This window comes from Diaphorina citri, unplaced genomic scaffold, assembly GCF_000475195.1.
Source record: "Diaphorina citri unplaced genomic scaffold, Diaci psyllid genome assembly version 1.1 scaffold1110, whole genome shotgun sequence".
NCBI classification, from domain to species: domain Eukaryota; kingdom Metazoa; phylum Arthropoda; class Insecta; order Hemiptera; family Psyllidae; genus Diaphorina; species Diaphorina citri.
Window position 1 is genome coordinate 51078 of NW_007378539.1, and position 18199 is coordinate 69276.

At 38.5% G+C, this 18199-nt stretch overlaps 1 protein-coding gene across 1 annotated transcript in view; it reads left to right on the plus strand.

The window, feature by feature from the left end:
- LOC113469513 (cilia- and flagella-associated protein 251-like) overlaps window positions 1-18199 on the plus strand; it is a 25046-nt gene that overhangs the window by 1247 nt on the left and 5600 nt on the right. The window contains exon 2 of the mRNA XM_026827285.1: window positions 245-466. Coding sequence (XP_026683086.1) covers window positions 245-466 — 222 coding nt within the window. The remainder of the gene's footprint in view (window positions 1-244; window positions 467-18199) is intronic.

Sequence of the window (18199 nt, forward strand, 5' to 3'; positions counted from 1 at the left end):
ATTCGTCCCCGACCCCGCCGGGAATCGAACCCGGGACCTCCGGAGTGCAAGCCTATTGTGATACTCGGACACGGAGACTGTTCTCTTGAAAAATCATTTGCATATCATTTCAGCCTCGGCAGGTTCGAGAGGCAGTAGTGACACAGGTTCCAGTTCTGAAGAGGATTCGACCCCGACCCCGCCGGGAATCGAACCCGGGACCTCCGGAGTGCAATCCTAGTGTGATACCCACTCGGACACGGAGGCTGTTCTCTTGAAAAATCATTTGCATATCATTTCAGCCTCGGCAGGTTCGAGAGGCAGTAGTGACACAGGTTCCAGTTCTGAAGAGGAAGGTCCTATTTATACGCTACGCCAGAGGAGGCAGGCTACAGTCAGCTACAAGTTCTCAGACTATGACAATCTGATCAAGACTGCTATTGCTGAGGATGGCGTGGATCCTTTGGCTTTGGGTGACGAACATGAGGTAAGTGTCGCTTGTAAAGAAAAGACAAAAAAAGTTCCGTTTCATTCGACTCTATTTTTTTTCTTTTAGGTTTTTTATGTGCCTTCCGGCTAGTACTATTTCTATCTGACTACACGGTATCGGCAGTGCGCCATGCCAAATTAGTTCCAGTAAGTACGTCTATGTATCTTTACACAAATTATGCGCCAGGCCAAATCAGTTCCAGTAAGCACGTCTATGTACTTACATAAATGAATTCAGTAGGGGTTTCTATTTTTTTTTCTTTTTAATCTCCTTATCCTATAGGTAGGAAAGTAATGTATTTTTACTTTCTATTACCCTTATTTCCTTAAGAAATTTCGCAACTTGAACTCTGCCTCTTTTGTCCTCAGTGAACACAAATTAATTCAGCAGTGGTTTCTCATCTTTTTTTCTTATCCTAGGAAAGTAATGTATTTTTACTTTCTATTACCCTTATTTCCTTAAGAAATTTCGCAACTTGAACTCTGCCTCTTTTGTCCTCAGTGAGGAAACGTAACAAGGGTCTCCTAGGTTTGGACCTGGAGGATGTAGAGTCCATTCTGACCGAAGAGTCTTCAGGTAGACCCGTGAGACAATCCCGCAGGATCGCACAACAGAAAATGAAAGAGGACGATGAGAGGAAGCAAATAGAGGAAGCGATGTATCGGAGTATGGAGGACGAAGATAAAAAGGTGAGTGCGCTTTTGCTCGTGTTTTAAGGGGGCCTGAGGGCAGGGGCCAAAGATAAAAAGGTGAGTGCGCTTTTGCTCGTGTTTTAAGGGGGCCTGAGGGCAGGCCCCGGACCTAAGTGCGTTCCTATGCTTCCATGAACAGTTAGATCTACAGAAGTTTTAAAAGATTTTGTTTTGGATCATGAACCTATCCTAATTTATCTTCTAGGCCCTAGATTCTAGACCAGCTTGAACACTCCAAAGCACAGTCAAAAATGTTTGTTTATACGAACAACAAACTTGAATTTGCATGGTACTATTTGATTTGTAAAACTTTCCTTGTTTTCATGTTTCAGAAAAAGAAATCTTCTAAGGATAAAGACAAAAGTTTTTCCCGTGCATTGAAGGTAAGATTTCAGACAGTATAGCAGAATTTTATAGTGTTTATTTGTCCTTTTACCCTCGCAGTCCAAAACGTTTTTGATACCTGATATTTGTAAAACTATCCTAAAATAAACTACGCCTTTTCGGTAATCTCGGTATCCGACAAAGCGTGAAAGACGAAGGCAAATCTCCATTAGTGGCATGCTGAGAGAAAATGGATAATAGACAACTTCCGAAGCGAAGACAAATACTCGTAAATACCAAGGAATGAAAGAAAAGAAACTAGAGTAAAAAGACATACCCGAATTTTCGTCCGTGCATGTCCTTGTCAAAAAATGGATCATAAAGGATCTTCTTTGGCAAACATCTGTACGTAGAAAAAAGACATACCCGAATTTTCGTCCGTGCATGTCCTTGTCAAAAAATGGATCATAAAGGATCTTCTTTGGCAAACATCTGTACGTAGCAAATTCTACGTACAAAATCACCTCGAATAAAGTATGAATACCTTGTTTATTCAGATACTCAATGTGTACATGGATAGTATAGTGCTTCAGTTATGGGTACTGACTACATGCATAGTATGATATAGTGATAGAATAGTAATATTAGTAGCACTCCTGTTATAGTCAGGTATAGTGTGTTGTTATTAGTACTGTGCCCTAAATCACCAAAGAATGGAAAAGTATTTACAATTCCATATTTCGATATGATTCGTCCAAATTCAAAATTCTGCTTTTCCAAGACTGCACAGAGTTGCCCTTCAACAAATCAATTTCCATACCGACCGGCAATTTGCAGTTGCAAGACTGGAAGCTTCAAAGTTCACCAATTGTTATCTAAGCTTCGACTCGAGAACCAGTTCAAGTGATCTATGGTGTGAACGCTCTGCACGGGAACTGGTTTCCAGAGATGGTCCAGCTGTCTTTGGTTCCGAGAACTTCAGACGACGAAGGAAGAAAAAAAGAAGTTGATTGATGATATAATGAAATCAGATTACAGATATGTTATACGTATGACTTTATGGAAGACTTATCATCTCTAAAACACCTCTCACTAGTCTCACTGAAGCTAAATTATCCGTAGGAGTAAAGTTTTATAAAGTTTCTGAAGTTCTAATTTTTTGATGTTATCTCCAATTCTCCATCAATTGGACTTGTTTTACTTTTTACTAAGTAGTTTGAAGGTGTGTACAAAGTTTTCAAAGAAAATATTGACTTATTAACTCATTTACAAAGAACGAAGAGAAAAAAAAAGAGAAAATTTTTCTATCTCCAATTCTCCACCAATTGGACTTGTTTTACTTTTTACTAAGTTTAGTAGTTTTGTGACTTTTGCGTGCGCTATTACTTGAAGGTGTGTACAAAGTTTTCAAAGAAAATATTGACTTATTAACTCATTTACAAAGAACGAAGAGAAAAAAAAAGAGAAAATTTTTACCTTGTTTCTGATGCTTTGTTGGAAACTGCAGTACCTATTGTTCTAAGAGCTGTAATGTCCTCATTGTTAGTGGAATACTGCAGTTTCCAACAAAGCAGAAACAAGGTAAAAACTTTTACTAAAAGCCATTCAAATGATAATGCAAAAATGTGGGAGGAAAAAGTACGCAATATCTCTTTTCCCGACGTTATCACAAAAAAGCAGGGTTGGAAAACCTTGCCATAACCCTTCCAAGTTTCCAGGTATGATGATAATGTTTCGTAACCCTTTCCTATTTATCCAATGAAATGAAAAATAGTGCAAAAAATGGAGGAAAAACGAATTTCTCGACATTATCACAATAGTTGCAAAAACTCAGGGTTGGAAAACCTTGCCATAACCCTTCCGGGTACAATGATAATGTTTCGCAACCCCTCTTCATGTCTTATGGTGACTGCAGGCGAAAGTTTGATTGATGTTATTATATAGGGGTTAACAGTGGTGTGGGGTGAGCTTTTCTAATGGGGAAGCTAAAAAGATAAACAAATGTAAAGTATTAATCTGAAACTCAGAGATAGTAATCCATATTGTTTTGTAAAATAAAAGTATAATTATAGGTAGGTCTCGAAAGTGCATGCTACTCCTTATTTTTCAAAAGTTTTCAAGGGTATAAAGCTAAGAAGGCTGATTTTCTTCAAGAGGTTCGATTGGGGGAACTGTAACTGCTAAGGTCTTCTTAGTATACCGTAATAGAAGAGAAAAGGAGGACAGTATATGAGAAAGCCAGCCGTTCCGAGAACGTGGAACCTTATTTGTTTAGGATAAAGTTCGTACCGGGCGAAAATCTAATCCGTGACCTGGCGCTTACAAGGCAGGAGGGCTACCCTCCAATCTAACTAGGCTGGCAAAGAAGGGCGATTTTTTTTAGGTCTTAGAATTTAGAATCCAGGTTTGAAAAGTAGCGCTCCTTCCCCATCTTTCACACCACGCCACTGGTGGTTATATAAATTATCAGTAGGGTAGGAGTGAATCAGGCTACAATAGTATTTCCATTCAGTGTTGCCAGATTTTGTTGTTGTTAATGTTTGTCTACATTTCAATCTTCCTCCCTCAATCCAGGGGCTTTGTCCAGGGGGACTTCACAGGTGATTGGTTCTTCGGTACCAAAAATCCACTCGGATTCATCCGACCATAATTGTAATTGTATTTGTACAGGGCTTGACGATAAACATAGTCTACATGGCCCTAGTCATAGATCGCCCTCACTCTTTTCGTCGACAATCTCCCGATCTTGTTGTTGTTTTTGTTGTTGTTGTTGTTGTTGTTGTTGTTGTTGTTGTTGTTGTTGTTGTTGTTGTTGTTGTTGTTGGATTTTGATTCATGTCAGATAAAGAGAAGGGCGCGAGATCAATCCCGGCCGAAGCATGGAATTTCATTTGAGAATTTGACCACATAATAATGGAGCTCTAAGGGTTAGGTGATAGAGAAAGCCTCTGGCGTTAACCTCGCCTAGTGGTTACCTTCCACTCTTCTTCAGGTGCCTTCTCCGTCTCGGAGGTCGGCTATCATAGTAGCAATTCGAACTTTGTTTACAGCTGCTTAGAACAGGTCACATGACGAGCAATTGGACCATTCTCACAGATTTCGCAACCAGGATATTCTTCCTTCTTCCCACGGATCGTTTCCCGATGATTTTTCCCTGTATTATGAGATGTAGGATTTCGTACTTGGGTCCTCTCATGATGTGTCCTATAGTTTATCCAGATCAATGTGACAGCAATGAGTCATCAACCCAAAATGAAGGAACCAATCAGATTGCAGGAAATCTTTACATTGTGTCCGTATGTGGGTGGGTTTTACTTCGATTGTAGTCATCCAACATTGGATGTGTGTCTATCTGTAAGAGTAAACAAAATATCTAGAGAACGGTAAGAGCCCTCAAATATGACAAAGATCTCAGCTCTACTGACTGAACGGTTAGAGATATCGAAAAAAGTCAAGGAAAGTCGTGTGATGTTCAGACCATATTTTGTCTTTTTTTTCTGCCTGGATCCTTTTTCTGCATTGTCTGTAGCTCAACACCACACCTTGTCTGATGTGGTGACGTGAGATTCGGGAGATAAATCTCCGCTAATTAGGACGTTTTGTATTCAGGCGAAATTATTTCAACAATATTGAAATTGTTCCATCGAAGGACTTTTCAGTCCTATGCTAGCCAGCCTTAGCTTGGTTGGCAGCGCGTCTGCCTTGTAAGCGCTAGGTCACGAGTTCTATTCCCGCCCGGGACGCATTTAATCCTGAACGGATAAGGTTCCTTCTCGGAACGGCTGGATTTCTCCTATCCTGTCTTCCTTCTCTCTTCGATTTCGGAACGATAAGACCTCATCAGTTACAGTTCCCTCTATCAAACCTCTTTAAAAAAGTCCTATGCTGGCAGTATAAACGAAGTTTATTCACCGAGGCTACAGAAACTCAGAAGAGTACTGATCAGCCTCGGGATCGTCTGCCGTGACGACTGACGACCATGTCAATAAGTGATAATTTCATAATTATTTTTTCCAAGAGATTTGATAGAGGGAACTGCAACTGCTAAAGTCGTGTTGTCCCGAAATGAAAGAGGGAAGGAAAACAGGATAGGAGAAAGCCAGCCATTCCGAGAACAAGCATTATCCGTTCAAGATAAATTCCGCCCCCGGCGAAATCGAACCCGCGACTTAGTGCTGACAAACCCGCGACTTAGTGCTGGCGAACCCGCGACTTAGTGCTGACAAGGCAGACGCGCTACCAACCAAGCTAACTAGGATGACAACCTCGGGATTGTCTGCCGTGACGACCATGTCTCAATAATTGACAATTTCATTGGTTTTGTCTTTGTTCATGAGATTTCCATCATGTCTTGACAAAACAGGAACCGTGGATAGCACGTTGAGTACACCTGCAGTTCCCAATGAATCACTGAAGTTAAGAAGTGTTGCACGTGGTTAGTGTCCGGATGGGTGATCGTCTGGTAAATTGATTGCTGCTGGCTTTTCCCAGTCAGGCTGGGTGAGGTATGTGACGAAAATCCCAATTTGATCTTGATAGTCTAATAATAATAAATGAACCTTGTAAGCACAGTCTCCTAACGTATTCCAGACACGTCTCTAAAACAATACTAAATATGTACATATATAGATATATCTCTCTAAAACAATAATAAACATACATATCTCTAAAAACAATACGTGAATCTCTCTACTACGAACAAAAATTGAAACATTCCACTCATAAAGAGTCGCGCAATCACAACACATCACAACAACAACAACAACACATCACAACAAATCCTGAACTCCATGTTCTCCGACCCATAATTCATCAAAACCACTTGAAAAATCTCAAATTGAATAAACAAAAGTGAATTAATATCTCATCTCTGCTGAATTGGATTAGAACGGCAATTAAAAATTAAATTTTCGACCTTTTAAAGTTACTTTTTCCGAGTTTTGACCTCAGATTTGGATTTTTCACAACTTTTTACGTAGGAATCTTTTGTTAATAATATTTTCCCAATTGCAACTCCTCCATTCTCAAAGAAATGAGGGCAAAATTCCTTGCCTCGGCTGGGATTGAACCCGCGCCCTCCTATTTACCACTCAACCACTAAGCCACCGAGTTGAAAATGAGTTGTCGGGGATTAACGCTAAAATTATTTATAATAACGACAAATGAAATAGTGGGCCGCTAAGTAGATGACACCGTTTTCCGCTAATAAACACTGTTGGAACGCCTACAACTCCCGCTATTGCTTAACGTTCCACTCATAAAGAGTCGCGCAATCACAACACATCACAACAACAACAACAACAACAACAACAACATCACAACAAATCCTGAACTCCATGCTCTCCGACCCATAATTCATCAAAACCACTTGAAAAATCTCAAATTGAATAAACAAAAGTGAATTAATATCTCATCTCTGCTGAATTGAAGGGACCCAAAATGAGAATCCTTATTTTTGCTAAATTTGATATTTTTCCCAAAATGAGAATCCTTATTTTTGCCAAATTTCATCAAAATCGGACAAGCCTTTCGATGGTTGCCTATGATGAAGCAAACGTTATTTTTGGAAAATTTTGATCACATCGAACAAACCGTTAGAGAATTATGGTGAAACAGATTTAACCAAATGTTTCATCATCGAATTTAAAACTTCGAATTCGCTTCGGTCGTTCAAAATAATAAATTCTATACAAACCGCACCACCAGGCATAAGGCCATTCCATATGGTAGATGCAGTATCCAATCAAGAACTGATAACGTAATCAGGAATTGATTAGATTACCATGAGCATGCTAATCAAAACATAGAACACAACATCGTAAAATTGGCAAACCCAGAAGTCAATTGTAACTCTCCAAGAGTTGGAGATAGAGAGATTTGGCATCAAGTTTAGTCACAATGTTAAGTACGGGAAGTAATTTACTGCCACTATAGTTTCTGAATCAATCACAATATGATTTGATTTACCCATCATCATCATTGTTGTTGCGTCTTCGTAGCCGAAGGTTGCTCAGCCTTTCGATGGTTACCTATGATGAAGCAAACGTTATTTTTGGAAAATTTTTATCAAATCGAACAAACCGTTAGAGAATTATGGTGAAACAGATTTAACCAAATGTTTCATCATCGAATTTAAAATTTCGAATTCGCTTCGGTCGTTCAAAATAATAAATTCTATACAAACCGCACCACCAGGCATAAGGCCATTCCATATGGTAGATGCAGTAGACAGAAAAACAATTGACAACACCAGCTACAATGAAGCTCAATGCGCTGGTAACAGGCCAAGAAAAATGCGACAAAAAATACAACAAAATGAAGAAGAAAAACAAAATACAAAAGAAGAAGAAGGAGAGGAGGAGGAGGAAGAAGAAGAAGAAGTAGTGGAAGAAGAACAAAAAAGATAAAAAAAGACAACAGAAAAGATGAAAACTATGAAGAACAAAAAAGTGAACAAGAACACAAAAAGAAAACGGAAATGACAAATAAGAAACCAAGTGACACTGTTAATACACGTAACACGTAACGAAAAGACTAGAACATTAGCTTCTGCAGTCGACATAACCGACACACAGAGAAAAAGAAATAGGTAGTAGTGTGCTTCATGCTTATGCTCAAAGTAGAGACGAGAGTTAAAAAGAACAAGAACCAAGGATGAGAAGAAGAGATTGCTTTACGGAGGAGGAAGAAGAGTAAAACAAGAAACAACAAAAAGACTACAACAAAGAAGGAAAAAGGAAGAAGAAGAAGAAGAAGAAGAAGAAGAAGAAGAAGAAGATAAAGATTCAGTTGAAGAAGAACAAGTACAAGAAGAAGAAGAAGAAGAATAAGGCGATAGTAAATAAACTACCTAATAAGCAGTTCAATTCAAACTCAATGAGACTGGAAACACAAAATGGTTACTGAAGGAGGAAGAAAAGAGAAAAAAGAAGAAGAAGAAAAAGAAACAGCAACAAGAAGAAGAACAAGAAACAGAGCAACAACAAGAAGAAGAACAAGATAGACGACAAAAAAGAAAAAGAAGAAACAGACAAAGAGAAGAATAAGGCGACAGTAAACTAACTAATAAGCAGTTCAAACTCGATAGGAAATCTTGGAAACAAAATGTTTACTGAAGCGGAAGAGTCACACAAAACTCGCGGTACTGGTGTCTAGTATATTTAGGTGACAGGCCGCGGTAGAAAGCTAAGACTGCTACCTGTATGGTGTCTTCTACAGGGTGGCAGTTCAACTTTCAGTAGAAGAAGAACAAGTAGAAGAAGAAGAAGAAGAATAAGGCGACAGTAAATAAACTACCTAATAAGCAGTTCAATTCAAAATCAATGAGACTGGAAACACACAAAATGGTTACTGAAGGAGGAAGAAAAGAGAAAAAAGAAGAAGAAGAAAAAGAAACAGAGCAACAAGAAGAAGAACAAGAAACAGAGCAACAAGAAGAAGAAGAAGAAGAAGAAGAAGAAGAAGAAGAAGAAGAACAAGATAGACGACAAAAAAGAAAAAGAAGAAACAGACAAAGAGAAGAATAAGGCGACAGTAAACGAACTAATAAGCAGTTCAAACTCGATAGGAAATCTTGGAAACAAAATGTTTACTGAAGCGGAAGAGTCACACAAAACTCGCGGTACTGGAACGACAAATCGAGATACCGACATTGAAGATAATGACAACCAGACCAGGAGATTGGACAACTAAGAAGAGACATCATTGTGAAGAAAACACAACTAGAGTTGATGTAGGTACAAGACGACAATAAATACACAATACACTAACTATTGTGTGTGAAACTTCGTATTTGTTTAGAGTTTAGAACACTACTAGCTACAAGTCCTGTTAAATAAAACCGTCTCTGATACTGGGGAAGATATGAAAGACAGTTAAATGTCCTCAAACCCAGAACCCAGCACTGAATTCTGAATCTGCCCAAAAGTATGAAGATCAAGTACATTTAGGGGTAACAAAAGGATGTACAAATTCCAGTACCAACTTCCACAGGAGTTATTTATTCATCTATGAGAGGTAAATAGAATATTCCTGTCATATCATGGATTCTTGGCCCCAAAAGAGCCAATGTATTGCTTGTGTCTGGAACTCTAGCTAACAGGTTAACGTGCCGCAACTTTTGATCCACATTTAATCCTCGATTAAGGGGGTATTAGGGCATTAGGGGTAACAAAGGGATGTACAAATTCCAGTGCCAACTTCCACATGAGTTATTTATTCATCTATGAGAGGTAAATAGAATATTCCTGTCATATCATGGATTCTTGGCCCGAAAAGAGCCAATGTATTGCTTGTGTCTGGAACTCTAGCTAACAGGTTAACGTGCCGCAACTTTTGATCCACATTTAATCCTCGATTAATCTCGTCTCGTCTAGTGTTTCTTAACATGGATGATTCATACGTTATGGTCACGTGTTTCATTGCCACCTTTTGGTTGATAATAGATCAGTTGCGCTTACTTGGGTGATGTTTCAAAGTCATAGAGCAGGAAAAATGAGGACCAACGGAATTTTTCTTTTTCTTCTACGACTTCTAGATACCGAGATAAATCGATTTAAAAAATACAGGTAAATCGTTAAGTTTGACGTCACGGCATACGCTCCCGTAGGCGATGACGTCATAATTCATGACTCCCGCTTCGTTTGTTTGTGCGCAAGCGTTTCTGCGCATTTTGACGTTAAGTCTGACGTCACAACTCTTTGAACTTTTTAATTAGAACGGCAATTAAAAATTGAATTTTCGACCTTTTAAAGTTACTTTTTTGGAGTTTTGACCTCAGATTCGAATTTTTCACAACTTTTTACGTAGGAATCGACGTGTTATTAATAATATTTTCCCAATTGCAACTGCTCCATTATCCTGTCCAATCTATTTGACATGTTAATCGATATCAACTGTATATCGGGTGGTCCGAAACGTACCATAAGTACAGGGTGATTGATGGTTGTGTTAAAATAAGACCTTTTTCCTCTATAAACAAGGCAAATGCTCTCATTTCTACGGGGTGTTCTCTCGCTACCATTTGATAATTAATCCTGTCCAATCTATTTGACATGTTAATCGATATCAGCTGTATAGCCCAAAAGCTGTATAGGTGTATAGCTTTTGGTGGCCCAAAAGTTAACGCACTATAGTTAGATTGTTATCCAAGCTTCGACTCGAGAACCAGTTCAAGTGATCTATGGTGTGAACTCTCTGCACGGGAACTGGTTTCCAGAGATGGTCCAGCTGTCTTTCAGTTCGTTCCGAGAACTTGAGACGACGAAGGAAGAAAAAAAGAAGTTGATTGATGATATAATGAAATCAGATTACAGATATGTTATACGTATGACTTTATGGAAGACTCATAAGATGACTTTATATCCAGTATTTGCAATACCCAACATGTTACATTAAATTAGGCTGAATAGGCAACTGGTGGTTTACTGGTAGTATCTTTGAAATTAAACAAAGTTGCTGATTACGTGTTTAATGTACAAAGACTAAAGAAATCTCTATATTTTCGAGTTTTTCTATGAATGTATTAGGCTGATTAGGCAACTGGTGGTTTAACGATATGTATCTTTGAAATTAAACAAAGTTGCTGATTACGTGTTTAATGTACAAAGACTAAAGAAATCTCTATATTTTCGAGTTTTTCTATGAAATCCTATGCCACAAGGCTGGCAAATTAAGTTTCTTTTACGTGCGTCGCACGAAAGAAACAGTAGCCCCATAATATCGAGAAGTAACAGCCCTGTTTTCGAGCTTATCACTCTACCAATCAGGGATCAAAACATAAAATTTTCTTGGAGCATTGTTTGCTTAGGAAGGGTCCTCTTGTATTTGTATTTACTTGATAGGGCTGGCACATTAAGTTTCTTTTACGTCCGTCGCACAAAAGAAACAGTAGCCCCATAATATCGCAAAGTAACAGTCCTGTTTTCGAGCTTATCACTCTACTAATCAGGGATCAAAACATAAACAAGTTTAAAACATTTAAACATTCTCACAAGATCTAAAAATTTGCGCCGAAAAAGCAAAATAATCAAATTCATCTGGAAAGCTTCATCGAATTTTGTTCTGGTAAAAATTCATCTCGAAATTTTATTCTGCTATGAATTCTGGTGATTCTGGCCTGCAAGATTTCATGGAAATAATGTATTCATGGTACCATGTCCCGGAGACATGAGAGCTCAGATTGATATCAGTGTTTAAGAATCAATCCATAAATAACTTTGGCTCGCCAATAAATCCTCTGAGGGGTCTGAGTTCATTATTGTCCTTAAAAATCTTAAGATATACTTGAAAACCAGATTTTTTTGTTCTCTTTACTTTCCTTATCCTATACTTTGAAGTCCCTAAGTTTCAGGTTTCAATCATTAGTCCGTGTGTGAGTGTGTTTTACTTTCAATTCTAGTCATCCAACATTGGATGAGTGTCTATCTGTAAGAGTAAACAAAATATCTAGAAAACGGTAAGAGCCCTCAAATATGACAAAGATCTCAGCTCTACTGACTGAACGGTTAAAGATATCGAAAACGTCAAGGAAAGTCGTGTGATGTTCAGACCATATTTTGTCTTTTTTTTTTCTGCCTGGATCCTTTTTCTGCATTGTCTGTAGCTCAACACCACACCTTGTCTGATGTGGTGACGTGAGATTCGGAAGATATATCTCCGCTAATTAGGATGTTTTGTATTCAGGCGAAATAATTTCAACAGTACTGAAATTGTTCCGTCGAAGGACTTTTCAGTCCTATGCTAGCCAGCCTTAGCTTGGTTGGCAGCGCGTCTGCCTTGTAAACGCTAGGTCACGAGTTCTATTCCCGAAATCAAAGAGGGAAGGAAAACAGGATACGAGAAAGCCAGCCATTCCGAGAACAAGCATTATCCGTTCAAGATAAATTCCGCTCCCGGCGGAATCGAACCCGCGACTTAGTGCTGACAAGGCAGACGCGCTACCAACCAAGCTAACTAGGATGACAACCTCGGGATTGTCTGCCGTGACGACCATGTCAATAATATTGACAATTTCATTGGTTTTGTCTTTGTTCATGAGATTTCCATCATGTCTTGACAAAACAGGAACCGTGGATTAGCACGTTGAGTACACCAGTTCCCAATGAATCACTGAAGTTAAGAAGTGTTGCGCGTGGTTAGTGTCCGGATGGGTGACCATCTGGGAAATTGATTGCTTTTCCCAGTCAGGCTGGGTGAGGTATGTGACGAAAATCCCAATTTGATCTTGATAGTCAAATAATAATAAATGAACCTTTTAAGCACAGTCTCCTAACGTATTCTAGACACGTCTCTAAAACAATACTAAATATGTACATACATAGATATATCTCTCTAAAACAATAATAAACATACATATCTCTAAAAACAATACGTGAATCTCTCCACTACGAACAAAAATTGAAACGTTCCACAGCTTCATCGAATTTTGTTCTGCTAAAAATTCATCTCGAAATTTTATTCTGCTATGAATTCTGGACTGCAAGATTTCATGGAAATAATGTATTCATGGTACCATGTCCCGGAGACATGAGGGCAGAGATTGATATCAGTGTTTAAGAATCAATCCATAAATAACTTTGGCTCGCCAATAAATCCTCTGAGGGGTCTGAGTTCATTATTGTCCTTAAAAATCTTAAGATATGCTTGAAAACCAGATTTTTTTTCTGTTCTCTTTACTTTCCTTATCCTATACTTTGAAGTCCCTAAGTTTCAGGTTTCAATCATTAGTCCGTGTGTGAGTGTGTTTTACTTTCAATTCTAGTCATCCAATTTTGGATGTGTGGCTATCTGTAAGAGTAAACAAAATATCTAGAGAACGGTAAGAGCCCTCAACTATGACACAGATCTCAGCTCTACTGACTGAACGGTTCGAGATATCGAAAAAGTCAAGGAAAGTCGTGTGATGTTCAGACCATATTTTGTCTTTTCTTACTGCCTGGATCCTTTTTCTGCATTGTCTGTAGCTCAACACCACACCTTGTCTGATGTGGTGACGTGAGATTCGGAAGATATATCTCCGGCAGCAAAGCAATAATTCCTTTGGAAAACTTCATTCTCATGGGGTTATTCCTAGTCATAACTCATAACCAAACTGATTCATGGAAAGGGAGAATCAACAAGAAAAATCTGCCTTAGAAAGTTTCACACGTGTAAGCCTACAAATATTCCATCTCTGGTTCATTAATCTTGGGATGTGAATTGTACAAAAGCGAATAAGGCATTCCTCAATTCATTCTTAGCTAAATCTTTAGTTCCTAGATCTTTGAATACTTTGGAATCATCAGAGTTATATAGTTTCATATCAGATTCGTTCATAGTTAAGGCGTTTGATACGTTAGATTAGCGATTCCCAAACTTCTGAGTACTGCGTACCACCTGACACATCAAGGTTCTTTTGGCGTACCACCAAACATCAATTTTGTGTGGTTTGGGGGTTAAATAAAGAGATTATAGCGCCGTAGTCACAATTTTTTGGTGCACTCATTGTAGATATTTTTCTCTCCAAACTAGGGTTGTGGGTTTTTCAAATCTCTTCGCGTACCACTAGAAATACTCCTGCGTACCACTAGTAGTACGCGTACCACAGATTGGGAACCTCTGCGTTAGATATTTGATACAACGTTGTCTATTTGATGAGCCGGATGGATTATTGTCATAATTTCAAATTCCTACATAATTCCAAGTTCCTACCTCTCTAATATCTGGGCTTTATATCTTTCTATTTCGATTTGGTCTCTCTGTTTTGATATGGTCTCTATCTCTAGTAACTCTAGTTTGGTGTGATTCCCTATGATTATGATTAGTATCTCTAAAACACCTCTCACTAGTCTCGCTATGTTCAATTATCCGGAGGAGTATACGTTTTAAGTTTTAAAAAGTTCTCTGAATTTCTGATTTTTTGATGCTATCTCCAATTCTCTACCAATTGGACTTGTTTTACTATGTAGTTTTGTAATCTTCATATACGCTTATGCTTGAAAGTGATGTGTACAAAGTTTTCAAAGATAAGAAAGGTTTGTTTATTCTACTCGAACAGGACCAAAAAGTCTCTTTCCCCCAGACGCTCAGCCGGTAGATAAACTTTTTTTTACAATCTGGGAGGTGAACGTCTTATCAGAATCCTCTTACCACAGACTGCACAGGGCAAAAGAAGGGAGGATTACAGAAAACAGAAGAAAGAACCTTTCAGAGAACGAAGAATAAAAATAAAAAAGAAGAAACAAAGAGGAATAGAAAATCTGATGGAACAAGAGTTGAAGAGCTGTAATGTCCTCATTGTTAGTGGAATACTGCAGTTTCCAACAAAGCAGAAACAAGGTAAAAACTTTTACTAAAAGCCATTCAAATGATAATGCAAAAATGTGGGAGGAAAAAGTACGCGAAATCTCTTTTCCCGACGTTATCACAAAAAAAAAAGCAGGGTTGGAAAACCTTGCCATAACCCTTCCAAGTTTCCAGGTATAATGTGTGACGTGGGGTTTTGAACCTCACAGTCACCCGGTAGGTTCGATATCTATTTGAGTTGACAATTATCAACTTCGAATCTACCGGCATCTTTCTGTTCCATTTCTTCTTTTGTCCCCTTGTCCCCGTGCTTTTTGGTATTTTCCCTTATCCCTAAGTAGCATCAGTTTTTCCCGTAGGTTATCCAGTTGTCTCCTAAATTTCTTCAATTCCCTCCTTGATTATCTTTTTCTTGGTTGGTTGGTTGGTTGGTTGGTTGGTTGGTTGGTTGGTTGGTTGGTTGGTTGGTTGGTTGGTTGGTTGGTTGGTTGGTTGGTTGGTTGGTTGGTTGGTTGGTTGGTTGGTTGGTTGGTTGGTTGAAGAAGAAGAAGAGATGACACCCATGAATTAAGTCTAAAAAAATCTAAATCATGATTTCTTTGTGGTGTAGCTGAGAGCTTCTTCACAATTTTTGTAGATATCACAGCATTACTAAGAGCCTCCTTTACCATTTATGACATATATAATTTTTCTTTTTACTCTGGTAATGCCGCCACTGGTCGCTACTCGATTAAAGTAGCTACTCAATTGCCCTCACGAGGCTGAGTGCACCCCGAACTCCAAGCACAGAGCCGAAAAAAAAACCTCGGCTCTGCCGGGAATCGAACTCGGACCTCCTGCGTGCAAGCCTAGTGTGATACCCACTCGGCCACGGAGGTTGCTGACACCCATGAAACAAAGTGTTCGAAAATTAGGGATTTTTTTTATGTTTTAACGTCTGCCTTGTAAGAGCTAGGCCGCGGGTTCGATTCCCGCCCGGGGCTGATTTTAACCTAATGGGATAATGTTCGTTCTCTGAATGGCTAGCTTTCTCCTATCCTGTCTTCCTTCTCTCTTCGATTTCGGGGCGATAAGATCATAGCAGTTACAGTTCCCTCTGTCAAACCTCTTAAAAGAAAAAATAAAATAAAATAAAAAAAAAAAACAATCTTAAATAAGCTGGCACAAAAGGCCAATTTCGGAAAGTCTTAGAATTTAGAATCCAAGTTCCAATTTTCCATGAAGACCCTACAGATAATTCATACGCCACTGGTGGGTATGTATTATCAGTAGGGTAGGAGTGAATCAGGCTAAAGGGGGAGAAATGAGTCATTTATCATGATAAAAAATAGCAGGTTTCTTTATGTGCCTATTGTAGGTACCTACATACAAATTTATATAGTTTCGTTATGTACATAATATTTATTGTTCATCACTGCATCACTCTAATATTTATTGCTGATTTCCTCGGAGTGCTCTTTCATCGATTATCTTTCGTACTCTTTCTCTACTGTTTGTCATTTCTCCTCGTCCTATGGTTTATTCCTGGAAGCCTTTACATTTTTCGCCTTGCCTATTTTTGTTTAGTCCAAGTTTTAATTCTTACATTTACCTCGGTTGTATAGTGGTCAAGACGTAGGTTCGATTACAGTCGAGTAGAAATGAGTCATTTATCATGATAAAAAATAGCAGGTTTCTTTATGTGCCTATTGTACCTACATACAAATTTATATAGTTTCGTTATGTGTTATGTACATAATATTTATTGTTAATCACTGCATCACTCTAATATTTATTGCTGATTTCCTCGGAGTGCTCTTTCATCGATTATCTTTCGTACTCGTTCTCTACTGTTTGTCATTTCTCCTCGTCCTATATGGTTTATTCCTGGAAGCCTTTACATTTTTCGCCTTGCTTGCCTATTTTTGTTTAGTCCAAGTTTTAATTCTTACATTTACCTCGGTTGTATAGTGGTCAAGACGTAGGTTCGATTACAGTCGAGGTATGGAATTTTATGTTCAACATTATTTGAAAATTCGCACACAATAATAGTAGTTAGAGTACTTACTGCTGGGAGTCTCCTCTCTCTTCTCTGTATTTTCTCCTTCAAACCTTCTCTCTCCTTTTTCTTGTCCTGTCCCTCACATTCTCTCTCTTTTCTTTCTCTCTCTCTCCTCTCTCTCTCTCTTCTTCTCTCTCCCTCTCCCTATAATTTATGTGATCTCATATTTTCATTCTCCCGTCACCCCGCCTCTTTCTCGTCTCGAGTCGCTAGGTAGGTAATAATTACTAACATGTTAGTTTCTCTACAATAGGTACATAGGTAGTTGCATAGAAATATGTAGTTAATTCTCAACATTAATGTACCGCTGTGAAGTGCAGTAGCTGTGAAGATGCCTATATAAATTTACACCCATGTTTGGTCGCTAGGTAATAATTACTAACATGTTAGTTTCTCTACAATAGGTACATAGGTATAGTTGCATAGAAATATGTAGTTAATTCTCAACATTAATGTACCGCTGTGAAGTGCAGTAGCTGTGAAGATACCTACATAAATTTACACCCATGTTTCTATGCAGTTAGATGCAGTTTTTAGCCCGCCCTTACTTTTTTATTTACCTATAGGTACCTATGTATTCACATGTGTACCTAGGTATGTAGCTATTCACATATGTACCTATACCTACCTATGTTTCTGGACAGAATTTTTAGCCCGTCCTTCCTTTATTATTTACCTATAGCTACCTATGTATTCACATGTGTACCTAGGTATGTAGCTATTCACATATGTACCTATACCTACCTGTGTTTCTGGACAGATACAGTTTTTATTCCGCCAAGGTATTTATTTTGACGTTGATAAATGAATCTTCCAGCGAAGTATTCCGCCAAGTATTTATTTTGACGTTGATAAATGAATCTTCCAGCGAAGAAGACGTAATGCATTTCTGCTATTACTGATAGTAATAATGCTACTGATGGTATTAATGATGTTACTAATGCTATTAATGATTTTACTAATGTTACTTCTTTTACTAATGCTACTGCTGCTTTTGTTGTTGCTGGCACTGTCACAACTCAGTTGAAACCGACCGACCGGTAGGTAGGTACGAGCTAGGAGTGTTTCTATGATATTTTTTCATGAACCGTCAAAAAACGCAGAAGTAGAAAGAAATCAGAAAAAGAACGAAGATGAGGAGGAGAAGAAGAAAAATAAAAAAATAGCTTATGACGTCATTCAGATATGTCACGATATGTGTCATAAGGTCAGTGACCTGTGATAAGTTTATGGTATGATGCTCTAGCATACGTGATAATGTGGCTCCTTTACTGTAGGCCAGATTCCGAGAAATTGGAGGACCTACCCCCCGGTATACACTAGCATCTCGCCCCCCGACAAACCGGACCATGATTCTGTTCCCGGCATAGGTCCTAAAACAAGTCCCCC